This window comes from Bombina bombina, chromosome 7 (genome assembly GCF_027579735.1).
Source record: "Bombina bombina isolate aBomBom1 chromosome 7, aBomBom1.pri, whole genome shotgun sequence".
Classification (NCBI taxonomy): domain Eukaryota; kingdom Metazoa; phylum Chordata; class Amphibia; order Anura; family Bombinatoridae; genus Bombina; species Bombina bombina.
In genome coordinates this window covers 400,023,377-400,041,374 of record NC_069505.1, presented here as the reverse complement: position 1 = coordinate 400,041,374, position 17,998 = coordinate 400,023,377, and the positions used below count along the sequence as shown (strand labels likewise).

Below are 17,998 nucleotides of genomic sequence, written 5' to 3'. Positions count from 1 at the left end.
CTGCAGCACCTCTTCCCCAGATACGGCTTGGCACCCCGCCATCCAGTGAGCTGCTGTGCGGTGCACCTTACATGCCCACTCAACGTAGGAATCACCAGCTAATTTAACAGTGTCTCTGAACCGCCTCCGGTATGCCTCCGGTGTAACCGCATACCTGGAGAGCAGAGCCTCTTTCACAGTATTATAATCCCGGACTTCCTCATCTGGAATGGCCCGAAAAGCCTCACTGGCCCGGCCGGATAATTTTCCGGATAATATCGTGACCCAGTCCTCTGCGGGTACCTTGTGTAGTGCACATTGCCTCTCAAGGTACCCATCAATCTCTCCTTCTGTTTCCAGGAAGTTTTTAAAAGCTGCAAAATGTACTTTTCTCTTTTCCACTGGGGTTGCTGTGACTTGGGCTGCTGCAGCGCCGCTTTGGCGAAGTAGGTTGGCCTCCACAGCGGCTATGACGATAATTTCCGCAGATGGGTTGGGGCCATAATGTGCCAGTCTTATTTTAACCCCCCGATCAAAGCTTGCTTCTTCTGGGGTTCTGTCTGATATGCTGGGCCCATTGGTTCCTTCGGTCCCTGGTACTCCTTCCATCTTAGTCAGTATTGTAATAATCCCCCTCTTCCTGAGGTTACTGGCTTGTGTAGTTGCTCTTCTGGGCGATAAGGATCCTCCCGTCGCTTGCCACCAATTGTTACGGTACCAACAGGATACCAAGGGTTAATACCAGATGAAAGATGTCCTGAATATGGGATCATCAACTCACAACCTAGCTAATTCCCCCCTCAAACATGAGACCAGGCTCTACATTGAAGGTTAAAACAGAATGCGTTTTATTGAAGGCTATATGCCCAGTATTTATGCAGGTCTGACCCTAGATGGGGGGTTGAAAGAATATTGTACATTAGATAGAGGGAAAACGCCCTTTGACATGCCACAATAGAATTACATTACTTAAGCAGATAAACAATTTAGTCTTTCTTATCACTTAGGCGTCTGCTCTCTGGATGTGATTAAACAATGTGAATGTTTATCACTAAACTTAATTACAGTACACAATAGCTGATGTCAGCAACCCTGTCTTTAGAAAATAGCTTCTTAAAGCTGAACAAAGTTAACTCTTTCAGTACTGACAGAAGGGTCTGTCACAATATATATATATATATATATATATATATATATATATTCTATATAAGAGTGCTGCCCAGTAACCAGGTTGTGTAAAAAAAATTCTGCTCACAGCAGTAGCAGGTCCGCACAGCTGTAAGAAAAATTAGAGGAAACATTGGATGAGAGCTACTGAAATTCTATTGGCTATTCAAATCAGCCAATATAATTTCAGTAGCTCTCATCCTATTGGTGGATTTGAACAGTCAATAGGATTTCAGTAGCTCTCATCCTATTGGCTGATTTGAATTTCTAAAATCAAATCAGCCAATAGGAATGCAATGAAGATTCAGTGTACGGTGGCGACTGTATGAAGAGGATGCTCCGCGTCGGATGTCTTCAGGATGGACCCGCTCTGCACCGCCAGGATGAAGATAGAAGACGCCGCCGGGATGAAGATAGAAGATGGAGCCCTCTGTCACCTGGATGAAGATGAAGCCGCCTGGATGAAGATGGAGCTGCCGGGATGAAGATTCTTCAAGTAGGACTTCAACAACTGTAAGTGGATCTTCGAGGGTTAGTGTTAGGATTTTTTTGAACTTATTTGGGTGTTTTTTTCTTTTAGTTTAGGGTTTGGGCTTTTCGTAAAAGAACTAAATGCCCTTTTAAGGGCAATACCCATGCAAATGCCCTTTTCAGGGCAATGGGTAGCTTAGGTTTTTGTTAGTCAGGTTTTTTTATTTTGGGGGTTTGGTTGGGTGGTGGGTTTTACTGTTGGGGGGTCTTTGCATTTATTTTTACAGGTACAAGTGCTGTTTAACTTAGGGCAATGCCCTACAAAAGGCCCTATTAAGGGCTATTGATAGTTTATTGTAGGCTAGGGGGTGTTTTATTTTGGGTGGGCTTTTTTATTTTGATAGGGCTATTAGATTAGGTGTAATTCTTTTTTATTTTTGATAATTTTGTTTGTTATTTTTCGTAATTTAGTATTTTTTATTTTTTGTAATTAGATAGTTTGTAATTAGGATTTTTTTAATGTGTATTTTAGTTTAATTAATTGGTTGTTAGTTTAATATTAGTTTAATAGTTATATTAGTTTAATTGTTAGTTTAAACAGTTTTTTTTTATTTGACAGGTAAGTTTTAATTTAATTTAAGATAGGGAAATTGTAATTTTAATATAAAGTTAGGGGGGCGTTAGGTTTAGGGGTTACTAGTTTAAATTAGTTTATTGCAATGTGGGGGGCTTGCGGTTTAGGGGTTAATAGTTTAATTTAGTATATTTCATTGTTGGGGGCTTGCGATTTAGGGGTTAATAGGTTTATTATAGTGGCAGCAGTGTAGGGCTTATTAACTTTAGTATAGTGAGGGCGATGTGGGCGGACGGCAGATTAGGGGTTAATAATATTTAAATAGTGTTTGCGATGCGGAAGGGCAGCGGTTTAGGGGTTAATAACTTTATTATAGAGGTGACAATGTCGGGGAGCGGAGGAATAGGGGTTAATACATTTTATTAGTGGTGGCGATGTCGGGAGCGGCAGATTAGGGGTTAATAACTTTAAAATAGTGTTTGCAATGCGGGAGGGCCTCGGTTTAGGGGTTAATAGGTAGTTTATGGGTGTTAGTGTACTTTGTAACAGATTAGTTAAGAGTTTTATGTAAGTTTTGTTGCGTAAAACTCATAACTACTGCTTTCAGATGGCGGTATGGATCTTGTCGTTATAGGGTGTAACGCAAGCTTTTTAGCCAGAACGCAAAACTTGTAATGGCTGCGCTATGGAAGTCCCATTAAAAAATGTCATTTTTACGTGTGCGGGACTGACGTTGCGTTACAGGCTAAAAGGCAGTGTTAAAAGACTAACGCACAACTTGTAATCTACCTGATATTTAGATAGCATAGGAGTGCAGGCACCAATCAGCAACTAACACCCACTAGTGTAGGATATGTGCGTATTCTTTTTCAACAAGGGATACCAAGAGAATGAAGCCCATTTAAAAATAGAATTGAATTTAAAAGTGTATTAAAATGACCTGCTCTATCTGAATCATGCAAGTTTAATTTTGACTTTCCTATCCCTTTAAGTGTGTATGAAAACAATAGTCTTTTTTCTTTAATGTAGACCCAGGTGTCCTTTTTTAAGTGTCTGTGTAATCTCTAATGCAGCAGATAGATAGTATCCTCAAACAAAACACATTCACATAACATAATACTGTAGAGAATTAGCTTTGTGTTAAAGGGACTCTCAGGTCAAATTAAATTTTCATGATTCAGATACAGCATGTAATTTTAAACAACTTTCCAATTTACTTCCATTAAAACAAATGTGTACAGTCTTTTATATTTAAACTTTTTGAGTCTCCAGCTCCTACTGAGCATGTGCAAGAATTCACAGAATATACGTATATGCATTTGTAATTGGTTGATTGCTATCACATGGTACAGGGGGAGTGGAAATAGACATAACTTTGAAATTTGTTAGAAAAAATCTGCTACTCATTTGAAATTCAAAGTAAATGCTATTGCATTGTCTTGTTATCTTGCATTTGTTGATTATGCAAATCTGCTGTGTTTACTGGTCCTTTAAGTGCAAGGTACTCACATGGAGAGTTAGATAGCTCTAAAAACAATGGCACAATTACACTAATAAACCAGATGGCGGAATTGTTCTTCTTTAAACTTTATTAACAACTCTTGTTACATTAAAACTTTATTAACAGCTCTTGTTACATTAAAACTTTACAAACAATTAGAATGGCAACATGTCACTCAGGGATATACAAAGTATCAAAAGCAACGTTGTGTGTAGCAGCTGCAGATTGTTTCCGACAAAGTAGTTTGTTTGGTTCATGTTTATAACATTGTTGTTAAAAATTAGCGAAGAGCCCCCACCCTGCCCTCTATACCCCACCCACTTCCTATGCCCCGCCCTCAACCCTCAACCTGTTTGTCTCACCCTCACCAGTGTCCCCAACCCCCCAAGGACAGGGCCCCCACAGTCAAAGACTAGGATTGCCACCTCAGCCATGTTTTCCTGGACACTTATAAGTTACACATGCTGCAGGGTGTGCAGGGAGGAATATGAATAGTGCTGTCCAGAAACACAATACATGTTACTGCCCGCACACCCTGCAGCATGTCTAACTCATAAGTGTCCAGGAAAACATGGCTGAGGTGGCAACCCTAGTTACTGCTAGAGCAGCTGTCAGCACTGCACAAGCTACTGATCTGCTGTACCCCCAATCACAACCACTAGTGCATCTGTCCCATATTAGAATTTGCCCACTCACATATACAGCCGCTAGAGTAGCTCAACTGTCACTGCTGTGCTAGCTGATTTAACAAATTGTGACTGTAAGAGTAAGCAGTATACCAGGTGCCCCCACTTGGTGCCCCCTTATGTCTCAGTCCGCCTCTGTTTGTGAGAGAATTAACAGCACTGTCATATTCAAGTCTGGAAGAACACCATATACAGTAGCACCATCATCTTCTATATTGTCTTAAATGGACAGTAAATTGTAAAATAGTTTTTCCCTTAATGTGTTTCCAATCATTTTTTTTTTACCAGCTGCAGACAATAAAATGTATGAGAATTTGCATTGTAAGGTTTATTTGTGTATATGAATTAACTGATTTTGTGTTTTGAAGCCACAACCTAATAAAATGGGCTGAGCTTGTAGGTATATTCAGATCTAATTACTTTATCACATTGTGTACATATACATGCTTCTTTATCTTATCTGTCAGCAACATACCCCCAACATTTTTGGCTAGGTATTAGGGACTTAGGAATTTAAGGGCTCCTGCTGTTTTGTGGGTGGGGTCATGTTGGAAAGGGATGGGTCATAGGGTATTGTGGGTGGTATTATGGGCATGTCTGGTCAGGTGTTGGGTGTGCCTGGGTAGTTTGTGGGCGTGTCTGGTTGGTCTATGGGCGGATCTAAGGGAAATACTGTAAATAGGGACATATGACTGCCTCAAGGGGACAGCCAGCTGGAGAGAGCTCAGAATTAGGGACTGTACCTCTCAAATTACTATACATTTTCTAAAGAAAATGTATTAAACATTTTCTGGTTTGTTTCCATGATATAATGGGTTTAGTTCTTTTACTCCTGTTTTGTATGAGTTAGTTTTTCTTTGGGGCCCCCTGCTGGAGAACAGTGATATTGGGATAAACAAAATTATCTTACCTTGGCTGGCAAACTTTGTCTCACACTGTGATTCTTTTACGTCGTCAATAACTTTAATGAAGAGCTGACCAGCTGCGATTTCTGTCCCGCAGGTGCCTAACAAATCCAGTGAGTACTGGTTCACTACATTTGCATTTAGTGATGCAGAACTGCTCAGGGTGATCTGTGATGGACAAGCAGAGTGGAATTAGCCATCAGACATAATGTTGTGGGTCCCAAACCAAATATGGGGCTAATGTTTTTCTACTCAGATTATCAACCACAACTGGTTTCTATTAATTGTATGTTGCATTAATCATGGTGCATAGCACAGTTAAGAGGAAGTTCAACATTATATTCAGGGGTAGAGCACTCATAAATCCCATGGTTTCTAAAACTGAGCACAACCTCAGAAAGAAACAGACAAATAAGAAACACAATAGACAAATATGGCTGATTATAAAAATGTAAGGGCTAGATCGCAAGTGGAGCGCAAAAATGTTAGCGCTAACGCTGCTGAAGATAAAACAATAGCTCTCCAATGTTTGCGCTGGTATTACAAGTTGAAAGTAAAAAGTTATCGCTCCCAGCAAAAGACTCAGGCGCGATTACATCTGGAGGTCTGGAACTCCATTTACCCATAGACTTATATGGGGTGCGCTAATAAAGTCTCTTCTGGATTTTGTTTAAGCGCTTACCCGGAAGTGCGCTAGGCCAACTGCACTAAAGCTAAAGGTGCCTTAAGAATACTTCAAATACCTACTTAGAATAACATTTCTTACTTTTGAGCCCTTCCCAGTCAAACACCTTGACATATATCATATCCCTTTCATAACATTTTGTAAACCTTTTTTTTCAATAATAAATATATTTTATATTAAATAGGTCTATATATATATGAGTGTAATACTCTATTATATGAGTGTGATACTCTATTTTATGAGTGTGATATTCTATTATATGAGTGTGATACTCTATTATATGAGTGTGATACTCTATTTTATGAGTGTGATATTCTATTTTATGAGTGTGATATTCTATTATATGAGTGTGATACTCTATTTTATGAGTGTGATATTCTATTTTATGAGTGTGATATTCTATTATATGAGTGTGATACTCTATTTTATGAGTGTGATATTCTATTATATGAGTGTGATACTCTATTTTAATGAGTTCCATGAGCTTTGTGAGGTGTTTATTCTTGCCCTAACACTTTACTTACAGGTCTCAAGTCGCACTCATTTTTCTAGCGCTATTTTGGCTTTTGCTCAAGTGCAACCCATAACTTTCAACTTGTAATATAAGTGGTGTTTAGCGCTGTCTCAATATCCATTGAAAGTATATGGTGCGCTTAAGGGATGTTGACCACGCTAAACCTTTTCTGCAAATTCTTCTATACCATGTAATATTAATTTGTGTGCTAATTATAGTGCGATCCAGTAATATTGATTTTGCCCCCTGCGCTATCAATAGGACTCCACTTGTAATCTGGTCCTTAAATGATCAGTAAAGGGATATGGAAGTCAAAATGATGGTTAAAATTGAGTGTACAATTAAAAAGAAAAACAACTTCCAATTTAGTTCAGTTATCAAATGTATCTATTACTCTCAGCATCTTTACTGAAACTTAGCTGCATTCCAGGACAGCATACTGTGGTACGCTCAGGAGAGTGCACATATATGGCAGTAGTGTGTGTTGTGATGTTATACATGTAACCTGTAGAGGGGGGCTTTAGCTACAGCAGGTAGTGCTGAGCGACAGCAGGGAAGCTTTGCTTTCACTTACTGTTACTGCAGATGCTGTTAACTGTGTCCTATCCATATACAGATGCAGTCTTATTTTAACCCTTCAAAAAGGGGGCAAAAATATGGTTAAAGTCAGCATTGGGGTGGAGATGAACTCCAGAGCTAAAAAAAAGGCTGAGGTGATAGGCAGCTACATGCATATGCCAATCCTGATTGGCTCGCCACTCTGTCCACTAAGAAGAGGCAGTGAGTTGCTGGTCTGGAGCTGACTTTAGTTATAATGTCACTTTAACAAACAATTATACTACTTTTATAAATCAGTGGGTTATTAGTATTTCATACACATGCAGACACAATTACACATATCCACAAGACACAGCACCACCTGTTATTCCTGCGCTCTTATACCTGCACAGTATTATCAGATGTCCCAGTTATTCTGGATAGACTGGGAGAATTGAAGAAATTGCTGGCTGGATTGACGCTCTGGATTTCAACCTTCATAGACGAATTAGTGCAATTCATAAAGGTGAAGCTGTATACAAGGGTCCCTATGGCTGAGCTCTCTGCCAGGTTCACTGTCTCAGGGAGACCCACAAATTCTAGAATAGAGCAAGTAACCAAAGAATATACAAGTAAATACCTGTGACGCGTTATGTTCCACATTAAATCATAAAGTGAGTTTAAAACAGAAGAATAGACGACAAAAGGGAATCAAGCAATTTGCATTGTATTGCATTGCATGAAGGGTATATTTATAATCCCCACCACAACCACCATATTGTGGCTGGCTTGAGTCTTATAGGAGATATCACAACCAATGGCCATTGTGGTACTTGGCTAGGATTATGGTAAGTTTTATGGTTAGGGTTAGGTTAGGACATAGTTTTAGGGTGAAAGCTATGGTTAGAGGAAAAGTTGGGACTATGGTCAACCCCTTAGTGACCAGAGCACTTTTCAATTTTCTGACCGTTTGGGACTAGGGCTATTTTTACATTTCTGCAGTGTTTGTGTTTAGCTGTAATTTTCCTCTTACTCATTTACTGTACCCACACAAATTATATACCGTTGTCATCGTCATTAAATGGAGTTTCTAAAGATACCATTATTTTCATCGTATCATATAATTTACTATAAAAAAGTATAAAATATGATGAAAAGATGGAAAAAAACACACTTTTTCTAGCTTTAACCACCAAATTCTGTTACACATCTACAACCACCAAAAAACGCCCATGCTAAATAGTTTCTTAATTTTGTTCTGAGTTTAGAAATACCCAATGTTTACATGTTCTTTGCTTTTTTTTTGCAAGTTATAGGGCAATAAGTAAAAGTAGCACTTTGCTATTTCCAAACCATTTTTTTTTTTCAAAATTAGCGATAGGTACATTGGATCACTGATATCTGTCAGGAATCCCTGAATAACCCTTCACATGTATATATTTTTTTTTTTTTTTGTGTATAGCTTTGTTGTGTATAGCTTTGTGTATAACTTTGTGTATAGCTTGGTTTATAGCTCGTGTATAGCTTTATTGTAAAGCTTTGTTGTGTATAGGTTTGTTGCGTAGCTTTGTGCATTGCTTTGTTGTGTATAGCTTTTGTGAAGCTTTGTTGTGTATAGCTTTGTTGCGTAGCTTCATGTATAGCTTTGTTATGTAAAGCTTTGTGTATAACTATTGTGAAGCTTTGGTGAGTATAGCTTTGTTGCGTAGCTTTGTGTAGTGCTTTGTGTATAGCTTTGTTGTGTAGCTTTGTGTATAGATTTGTTATGTATAGCTTTATTGTGTATAGCTTTGTTGTGTATAGCTTTATTGTGTATATCTTTATTGTGCATAGCTTTGTGAATAGCTTTGTTGTGTAGCTTTGTGTATGACTTTGTTGTGTATAGCTTTATGTATAGCTTTGTTTATAGCTTTGTTTTGTATAGCTTTGTTGCGTAGCTTTGTATATAGCATTGTGTTATAGCTTTGTTGTGTATAGCTTCATGTATAGCTTTATTGTGAAGCTTTGTTGTGCATAGCTTTGTTGCGTAGCTTCATGTATAGCTTTGTTGTGTATAGCTTTTGTGAAGCTTTGTTGTGTATAGCTTTGTTGCGTAGCTTCGTATATAGCTTTGTGTATAGCTTTGTTGTGTAATGCTTTGTGTATAACTTTATTGTGAAGCTTTGGTGAGTATAGCTTTGTTGCGTAGCTTTGTGTAGCGCTTTGTGTAGCGCTTTGTGTATAGCTTTATGTATAGCTTTATTGTGTATAGCTTTGTTGTGTATAGCTTTGTGTATAGCTTTATTGTGTATAGCTTTATTGTGCATAACTTTGTGTATAGCTTTGCTGTGTAGCTTAGTGTATAGCTTTGTTTATAGCTTTGTTGTGTGTAGCTTTATTGTGCATAGCTTTGTGTATAGCTTTGTTTATAGCTTTTTTATAGCTTTGTTTATAGCTTTGTGTATAGTGTTATGTATAGCTTTGTTTATAGCTTCTTGTATAGCTTTTTGTATAGCTTTGTTTGTAGCTTTTTGTATAGCGTTGTTTATAGATTTGTTTATAGCTTTGTGTATAGCTTTGTGTATAGCGTTATGTATAGCTTTGTTTATAGCTTCTTGAATAGCTTCTTGTATAGTGTTGTGTATAGCTTTGTGTATAGCTTTATTTTGAAGCTTTGTTGTGTATAGCTTTGTTGCTTAGCTTGTGTATAGCTCACATGTATATATTTTTTTAATAGACAACCCAAAGTATTGATCTAGGCCCATTTTGGTATATTTCATGCCACCATTTCACCGCCAAATGCAATCAAATTAAAAAAATTGTTCACTTTTTCACAAACTTTTTCACAAACTGCAATTATGGCATAAATGGTTGTAAATGCTTCTCTGAGATCCCCGTTGTTCAGAAATAGCTGTCATATATGGCTTTGGCGTTGCTTTTTAGTAATTAGAAGGCCGCTAAATGCCGCAGCGCACCACACTTCTATTATGCACAGCAGTGAAGGGGTTAATTAATTAGCTTGTAGGGTTAATTTTAGCTTTAGTGGTTAACAAGACTTTCGACAGGTTCCGGGACTTCCGTTTGGGGCGGTGCAGTATTGTTCACCTGCACACAGGTGTTGTGAGAGGACGCCTTCTACCTGCTCCCCACCCTCTGCCGTGTACCTGGGAAATCCTCCCCAGGGTGAGTGCGGCGTGTTGCAGAGTTAATCCCCTGCTGAGGATTGGAAGTCCGCCATAGCCGAAGTGGCTGAGACCGCGCTGCAGTCCGAATTTTAAATTAGCCTTTTAACAGGGGTATTGCGGTAAAGATCTATGGCTGGCCCTGTAACCTAACAAAGGAGACGCTCTTGTAGGAGAAACTTACCCCCCTGGTTGGGGCTGCTTCTGGCGGTGCTCTCGGAAGCTAGAGCGCACTAGGATACGTGCGGCTGTGGAGGTGAAATCATTGTCGGAGGTCCAGCCGTCGAGGCGCATCAAGATACTTACCCACCTGGTTGGGGCTGCTTCTGTCAGTGCTCTTGGAAGCTAGAGCGCTCTAGGATACATGCGGCTGTGGAGGTGAAACCATTATCTTAAATCCCGCCACCACCAGATACATACCCAGACGGCACCCGGTAAGATGCGGAGCTAAATCCTGAGCTGCACCTGCGGGGTTAATACACGCCCGTTGCTATCTGAGTTGAAGCAGGTAAGAAAGGCTGCTCTGAACGTTGAAATATAGTTCATCTGAATTCTCTAAAGGACTTTATGCCTCTATCTTTAACGTCCTGGTACCTGTAATTATCTGAAGTAAAAAAGGCTTATAGTCAAAGGTGCTTATATCAGAGCGGCGGCTTTGTCAGGTCATATACACTGTAAAAGACTATCTACTCGAGACAGATTCCCCTTTACAGAGAAGGGGTCAGTTTAAAGAGACTGCTGGTTTTTGCGATCTTGCTGGAACAGTGAAAGGGGCCGTATCTCTGTTTTGTATTTTCCATTCATCAACATATACACGGCTGGGCTGCTCTCTGGAGCTGGGTCTTTTGTGTGCTTGTTACACCCAGAGGTGCCACGGTAATAGAGATTCGAGTGGCTAAGGAGCCCTGGAACAACGTGCTGGACTTTGGCTGAAACTTTAATCCCCTGAGAGTATATGGGTGATAGAGGAGGAGAGGATAGCTGAAATAGGCTGCTAAGCCTAGTTTGAGATCTAGCATCTTGCTGAGACTGTTGTTTCATACAAGGATCTGTGCCCTGGCTGCTTGCTGGGGAGCTGGGAGTCTTGGTGGCTCTTGCTCTTCGCCCAAAAGTAATAGCAAGGAAAGGAAAGGAAAAGGAAAGAAAAGAAGGAGAGAAGAAAAGGGGAATGAGCTCAAAAGGAAGAATAGGAAACAAAGAAAAATAAAGGTTTAAACGAAGGATAGAGGCCAGTTAATTCTACACTAATAAGGTCATTGTTTCCTCTTAAGACTTTCATGGCCTGGTATGGATGGTACTAGGTGATGGACTAATTGTATATTATATACATCCTTCAGACTTACCTAGGCTTTCTTAATATTTACTCTTTGCTTTTGCTCAAAAAGGGTTGTTACGGGGGGCGGAGCCAGGGCAAACCTAATGGAGGACGCATCATTTGAGAGCTCTGTGTGTAGTTGTGAAAGAAAGTGGATAATAAGCCTCAATAAGCCCCTAAAGTAATTCTAATCTGTCGCCGGAGTGCTTCTATACTAAAACTCTATTGAATATGTGAGCACGATCTGCTCTGTACAAGTGCCGACAACGCAACATGTATCTGGCAGACTGAGGAGGCCCGGAATCATTAGATCGGGTAGTCAGAAAAAGGTACCGCATATGGGGAGAAGCATATAGGACCGGAGGGCAGTTACACTATTACCCGGTAAGCAGCTATTTCACATAAACGGTCATCAGCCGGGTGATAGAGAGGAAGAGGAGGATTGGAACTTTAAGACGCCATACACACTAGTTAGCCACGTGGGAGACCGCACACGGATGAATGACTTAGCTGCAGCATAGAGACTATGTACAGGAAAATGTGCGGTCTTATCACTATCACTATACCATAATAGAACGCTGCAGAGGCTGAGGGTTGGAGAGTTCAGGCTGCAACAATATATAATAAATTAATCTCACAAGGAGGATAAAAAGGAAAGCTGGGACTTCCCAGCTCAAGTAAAGCACTTGGGGCAGCGAAACAGTTTGATGTTAGTGATTTGCCTATATTGTATAGAGAGCCAGTGACCGTACAGCTTGGAATATGGAAGAAACTAACGCTGATATGCACAGAATGCTGGCAGAATTTGAGCAACAAATATTTCAGAGATTTGATGCCCTCCTGTTCAAACTAGAAGTCACGCACGTTGAGATGGTCATGTTAAACTCAGTGACGCCCAATGAGCAGCAGAACAGAACCCAAAAGTGTGCGCACATGAGTTGAGATGATCTTCTCTATACGCTGGGGAATGGTCATGTAGAGTCTGCACCCCTTGCCTCTGTCCCTGACAATGCAAATATGGCCAACAACTGGCAGACAACTAGAGGAGAAACTGCGGGGGCTGATGGGGATATGGAAATTACAGAGGATCGTGACAACAAGAGGATGGTTCCCCCAACTCAAATAGGACACGCAAAGTGTTTGGGCGGCTCCTGGGTCCCTTGTGAACAAGCAGGATTCATTTTTCACCAAAGACTCAGACTTCATCTGCAAGTGTGGGAGACTCGCTTTTGGTGTGAGTATCTTACCCGAATGCAGACTGGTTAAGCAGACTACTCAAGTAAGATCACTGAGCATCTGAGCAGTTCTACGGGGACTGTTGAAGACAGATATGTTATGTTTATTATGCTCAGAGACACCCTCTCTGCCTGGGGTAAATAAACTATTATACATATGAAGACTCATTGTCGGATACCCAGCTGAGAGTTGTCGCATGCTTAGTTATACCTTTCACTGCATCTTACAGTTATTCATTGCGTTTATAATTCTGATTAATGCATAATCCATGTATGATGATAGTTTGTACTCACCAATATGTTTATGAACAAAACATCACTAAAACTGTATGAACTTTTGCATCTATAGCCTTTCCATGTTTCTACTGTTTGCAGGCTTGAAATCTAGTAACAGGGCATTGGCCCTAGCTTATAGGTGGGGAGGCTATTTTTTTTTCTTTTTTTCTATGAACACATGTGTTCTGCACGTCTCTCCCCCCCCCACACCTCATTCCTCATAGCTTTAATTGAGTCTGGCCCCATGGCTTATATGTTTATGCAGATAGACTCCTAATAGGCCACAGCCCCTGCCTATGGTGTACTTGCGATTCTTTATTGTGCAGCCCTGCACCTGTGTGAGACATCACCTTACTTCATAACTACAAAGTATAAATAGCTAAGAGTTCTCACCTATTGCATGAAGGTTTATATACTGTATACAAGTTTATTTGGTTTTACGTGTGAATGCAACTAGCCCAACCTTCAATTTCACAATCTACTATATTTCTTTATGACAAAAAATATTCCATAGTCTCATAGTGCTCCTTCCCATCCCTGCGTCCCCTCCAGATTTACACATGCAACGATTAGGTTGGGAATACTGACAGAGGAGAGGGCCATTTGCTCTGGTTGTCCCCCCCGCCCCCCCCCCAACTTTTATATGCGGCAAGGGATAAATAGCTTATCCTCCGCATCATTTTTGGCAGAGTGTGGTAGTCTCTGCCCTGTTCGTAGAGTCTATGTCCAAGTTTGTCCTCTATAAGTGTAAATAGGCTCTCCGGACTTATTATGGTAATAATTATTGTGTCTAATGTTCTATATTTTGTTGCTTACAGATTCTGTGCTCACGTAACTCTAATATGTTGGTCAGGCGATAGGAAGATTTCTTGTGCCTAATAACTATACTATTGTCTCTCTTGTTTGTTTTCTTTTATGTAATTTCAAGATACCACAATAAGCATATTATTCATTGTAGAGTTGACTGAGCTTAATCCCTTATTAATTATTACTTGACTGTAAGTAAATTGTATTATTGTATTATTGATGTGTCTTCAACTATACCTAAGTTGTCAGATCCCCTGGGGGGATCTCTGTCGCTTAGAGGACACTTCGCAGATATAGTAATAAAATGAGGCATAATGTTGAAGGGTAACACTTTTACCTGGCCAGGCGAGAGGTGACTTTCTATTAACTGAAGAACTGATCTATGTATCCATTGCCGCTTGTATTATTGTGTTTGTGATGTTGCCCTTCAATTTGTAATTGTTTTATGAGTGTTTTGATTACCTCAATAAATATATTTTTCAACAAAAAGGGTTGTTACAGTGAATAATGATCTTACTTCCTGATATAGTGGATTGTATATATTGGATAAGAAATTGTTAAAGTAATATTAGTTAATCTAGATAGTTGGTACTACTAGGTAGTACCCGATAAGGGCCTGTTTTTTGGGTGGGTGGTCGTTTGGGGTGGGCTGTATTACATATCTGTTGAAACCTATTGTATATTAGATCTGGTGTTAAGGGCCTCAAAGGGGCCGTTCAGTAATTATACTATCATTTTTGCCTGGTGGTTATTGAGTTTAGGCAAAGATAGCTTCAGAGAGTGTCCTGGGTAACAGGCTTTAATTTCACGTTGTTTGCTGGGTGCTAGAATTTGGTTTTTTTTTTTGTTTTGTTTTTTTTTTCCATGTATTGTCACTGTATCTCACTTTTTACACGTTCCTGGAATAAACCAGCTTTTAGTTTGGACCCTGTGGTCCTCTAAGTACACTCCCACTTATTTTTCTCCAGCGGGCTTACTGCTTGCTCACGTATTGTCACTGTATTTTATTCCTTACACGTTTCTGGAATATACCAGCTTCTTGCTTGGACCGTGTGGTCCTCTAAACCCACTTTTGTGTTTGTTTTTTTTTGTTTTTTATTGTAGCACAGTCACATGGAAAAATTTGTTACACAAGGGAAGGGTAATTCACCTAGAATGCCTGTTAGAAAGGAGAAAAAATTGAAACTGGCAGATGCCAGTGTGGAAAATGTACCGGATAATATTTCTGTTGAAACTCATGCATTAATCTCCCAACTCGTAGATATCTTTACTCCTCAGTTTGAGAGTATAAAAAAAGAGCTGGGGACTATCTCCGCAGACATAAGTCTTTTATCCACAGAGATGAGACAATTTGCCTCCCGTATGCATGAGGCAGAGGATCGAATTTCAACCTTGGAAGATAGACTTCACATACAGGAGGAGATTGTCTCTAGTCAGGATACCAAAATCAATTCCATGCAATTGCGCCTCGAGGATCTCGAAGATCGCTCGAGGCGTAATAACATTCGGATTGTAGGCCTGCCCGAGTCCCCCGAATTTGATGACCTTATGCAATTTGCAGCTGTTTCATTGCCCCAAGCGTTAGGATTCCCCCCTCAGCAAATACCTTTATCCATAGAAAGAGCCCATAGAGTGGGCCCTAGATATTTTCTGGGTAATAATAGAACAAAAGATAGAATGGTTATTTTTAAGCTCTTAAAGTTTCAAGACAAGGTGGAAATCCTTAAAATGTTTAGGAAAAAGGCCCCGCTCATGTAAGGAAATCACAAGATCCTACTGTTTCAAGATTTTTCCTCCGAGACATCGGCGAGGAGGAAGCTGATGGCCCCGTTCTGCTCTCAACTCATCAAGTCCGGTCTTCGCGCCTGGATGATGTACCCGGCTAAGATTATAGTAGAGGACGGGGACAGTAGGCTGACCTTCGTCGATGTCTCGGAGGTAAAGAATTTTATACATTCAAAACAGTGATAGAGGCCCGCTTTAAATGGTCCAAAGGATGGCATTGGACCGGATGGGTTTTTGTGCGTGGTATCTCAGGTAGTAATATCAGGGGGTCTCCATTAGTAAGGCTGTCCCGGCCAGTGTGGTTTATTACATCTCTCTTTTGTATAGTTTTATGTAGTGGATGTTGTTGTATAGGTTGGTGTTTTAATTTTTTTTTTTTTTTTTTTCTTCTCTCTCTCCTTCTTTTTTTTCCCTCTTAACTTATGTCTTATTGGGGATGGGGTGACCTGCAGAGCAGGGTCCCGGCAACTTTAATAAAGAGTGTCTTGAGATGATCTCAATAAGTAATATGAAGATCTTATCTTGGAATGTGGGAGGGGTGACATCCCCCATCAAGCGTAAACTAATAATCAAAAGACTAGGGCCTAGATTTAGAGTTCGGCGGTAGCCGTCAAAACCAGCGTTAGAGGCTCCTAACGCTGGTTTTGGCCGCCCGCTGGTATTTGGAGTCAGTGATTAAAGGGTCTAACGCTCACTTTACAGCCGCGACTTTTCTATACCGCAGATCCCCCTACGCCATTTGCGTAGCCTATCTTTTCAATGGGATCTTTCTAACGCTGGTATTTAGAGTCGTTTCTGCAGTGAGCGTTAGAGCTCTAACGACAAGATTCCAGCCGCCTGAAAATAGCAGGAGTTAAGAGCTTTCTGGCTAACGCCGGTTTATAAAGCTCTTAACTACTGTACCCTAAAGTACACTAACACCCATAAACTACCTATGTACCCCTAAACCGAGGTCCCCCCACATCGCCGCAACTCGATTAAAAATTTTAACCCCTAATCTTCCGACCGCCACCTACGTTATACTTATGTACCCCTAATCTGCTGCCCCTAACCCCGCCGACCCCTATATTACATTTATTAACCCCTAATCTGCCCCCCACAACATCGCCGCCAGCTACTTAAAATAATTAACCCCTAATCTTCCGACCGCAAAGCGCCGCCACCTACGTTATCCCTATGTACCCCTAATCTGCTACCCCTAACACCGCCGACCCCTATATTATATTTATTATCCCCTAATCTGCCCCCCTCAACGTCGCCGACACCTGCCTACACTTATTAACCCCTAATCTGCCGAGCGGACCGCACCGCTACTATAATAAAGTTATTAACCCCTAACCCGCCTCACTAACCCTATCATAAATAGTATTAACCCCTAATCTGCCCTCCCTAACATCGCCGACACCTACCTTCAATTATTAACCCCTAATCTTCCGATCGGAGCTCACCGCTATTCTAATAAATGTATTAACCCCTAAAGCTAAGTCTAACCCTAACACTAACACCCCCCTAACTTAAATATAATTTTAATCTAACGAAATAAATTAACTCTTATTAAATAAATTAATCCTATTTAAAGCTAAATACTTACCTGTAAAATAAATCCTAATATAGCTACAATATAAATTATAATTATATTATAGCTATTTTAGGATTAATATTTATTTTACAGGCAACTTGGTATTTATTTTAACTAGGTACAATAGCTATTAAATAGTTAAGAACTATTTAATAGTTACCTAGTTAAAATAATAACAAAATTACCTGTAAAATAAATCCTAACCTAAGATATAATTAAACCTAACACTACCCTATCAATAAAATAATTAAATAAACTACCTACAATTACCTACAATTAACCTAACACTACACTATCAATAAATTAAATAAACACAATTGCTACAAATAAATACAATTAAATAAACTAGCTAAAGTACAAAAAATAAAAAAGAACTAAGTTACAGAAAATAAAAAAATATTTACAAACATAAGAAAAATATTACAACAATTTTAAACTAATTACACCTACTCTAAGCCCCCTAATAAAATAACAAAGCCCCCCAAAATAATAAATTCCCTACCCTATTCTAAATTTAAAAAGTTACAAGCTCTTTTACCTTACCAGCCCTGAACAGGGCCCTTTGCGGGGCATGCCCCAAGAAGTTCAGCTCTTTTGCCTGTAAAAGAAAACATACAATACCCCCCCCCCCCAACATTACAACCCACCACCCACATACCCCTAATCTAACCCAAACCCCCCTTAAATAAACCTAACACTAAGCCCCTGATGATCTTCCTACCTTGTCTTCACCATGCCAGGTTCACCGATCCGTCCTGGCTCCAAGATCTTCATCCAACCCAAGCGGGGGCTAGACATCCACTGAAGAAGTCCAGAAGAGG

At 39.9% G+C, this 17,998-nt stretch overlaps 1 protein-coding gene across 1 annotated transcript in view; it reads right to left on the bottom strand.

The window, feature by feature from the left end:
- The window catches only part of CDHR4 (cadherin related family member 4), a 150,328-nt gene that overhangs the window by 96,390 nt on the left and 35,940 nt on the right, over positions 1 to 17,998 (bottom strand). Inside the window, exons 3-4 of the mRNA XM_053721164.1 lie at positions 7,425 to 7,618; positions 5,289 to 5,451 (exon numbers count right to left, since the gene is read on the bottom strand). Coding sequence (XP_053577139.1) covers positions 5,289 to 5,451; positions 7,425 to 7,618 — 357 coding nt within the window. The remainder of the gene's footprint in view (positions 1 to 5,288; positions 5,452 to 7,424; positions 7,619 to 17,998) is intronic.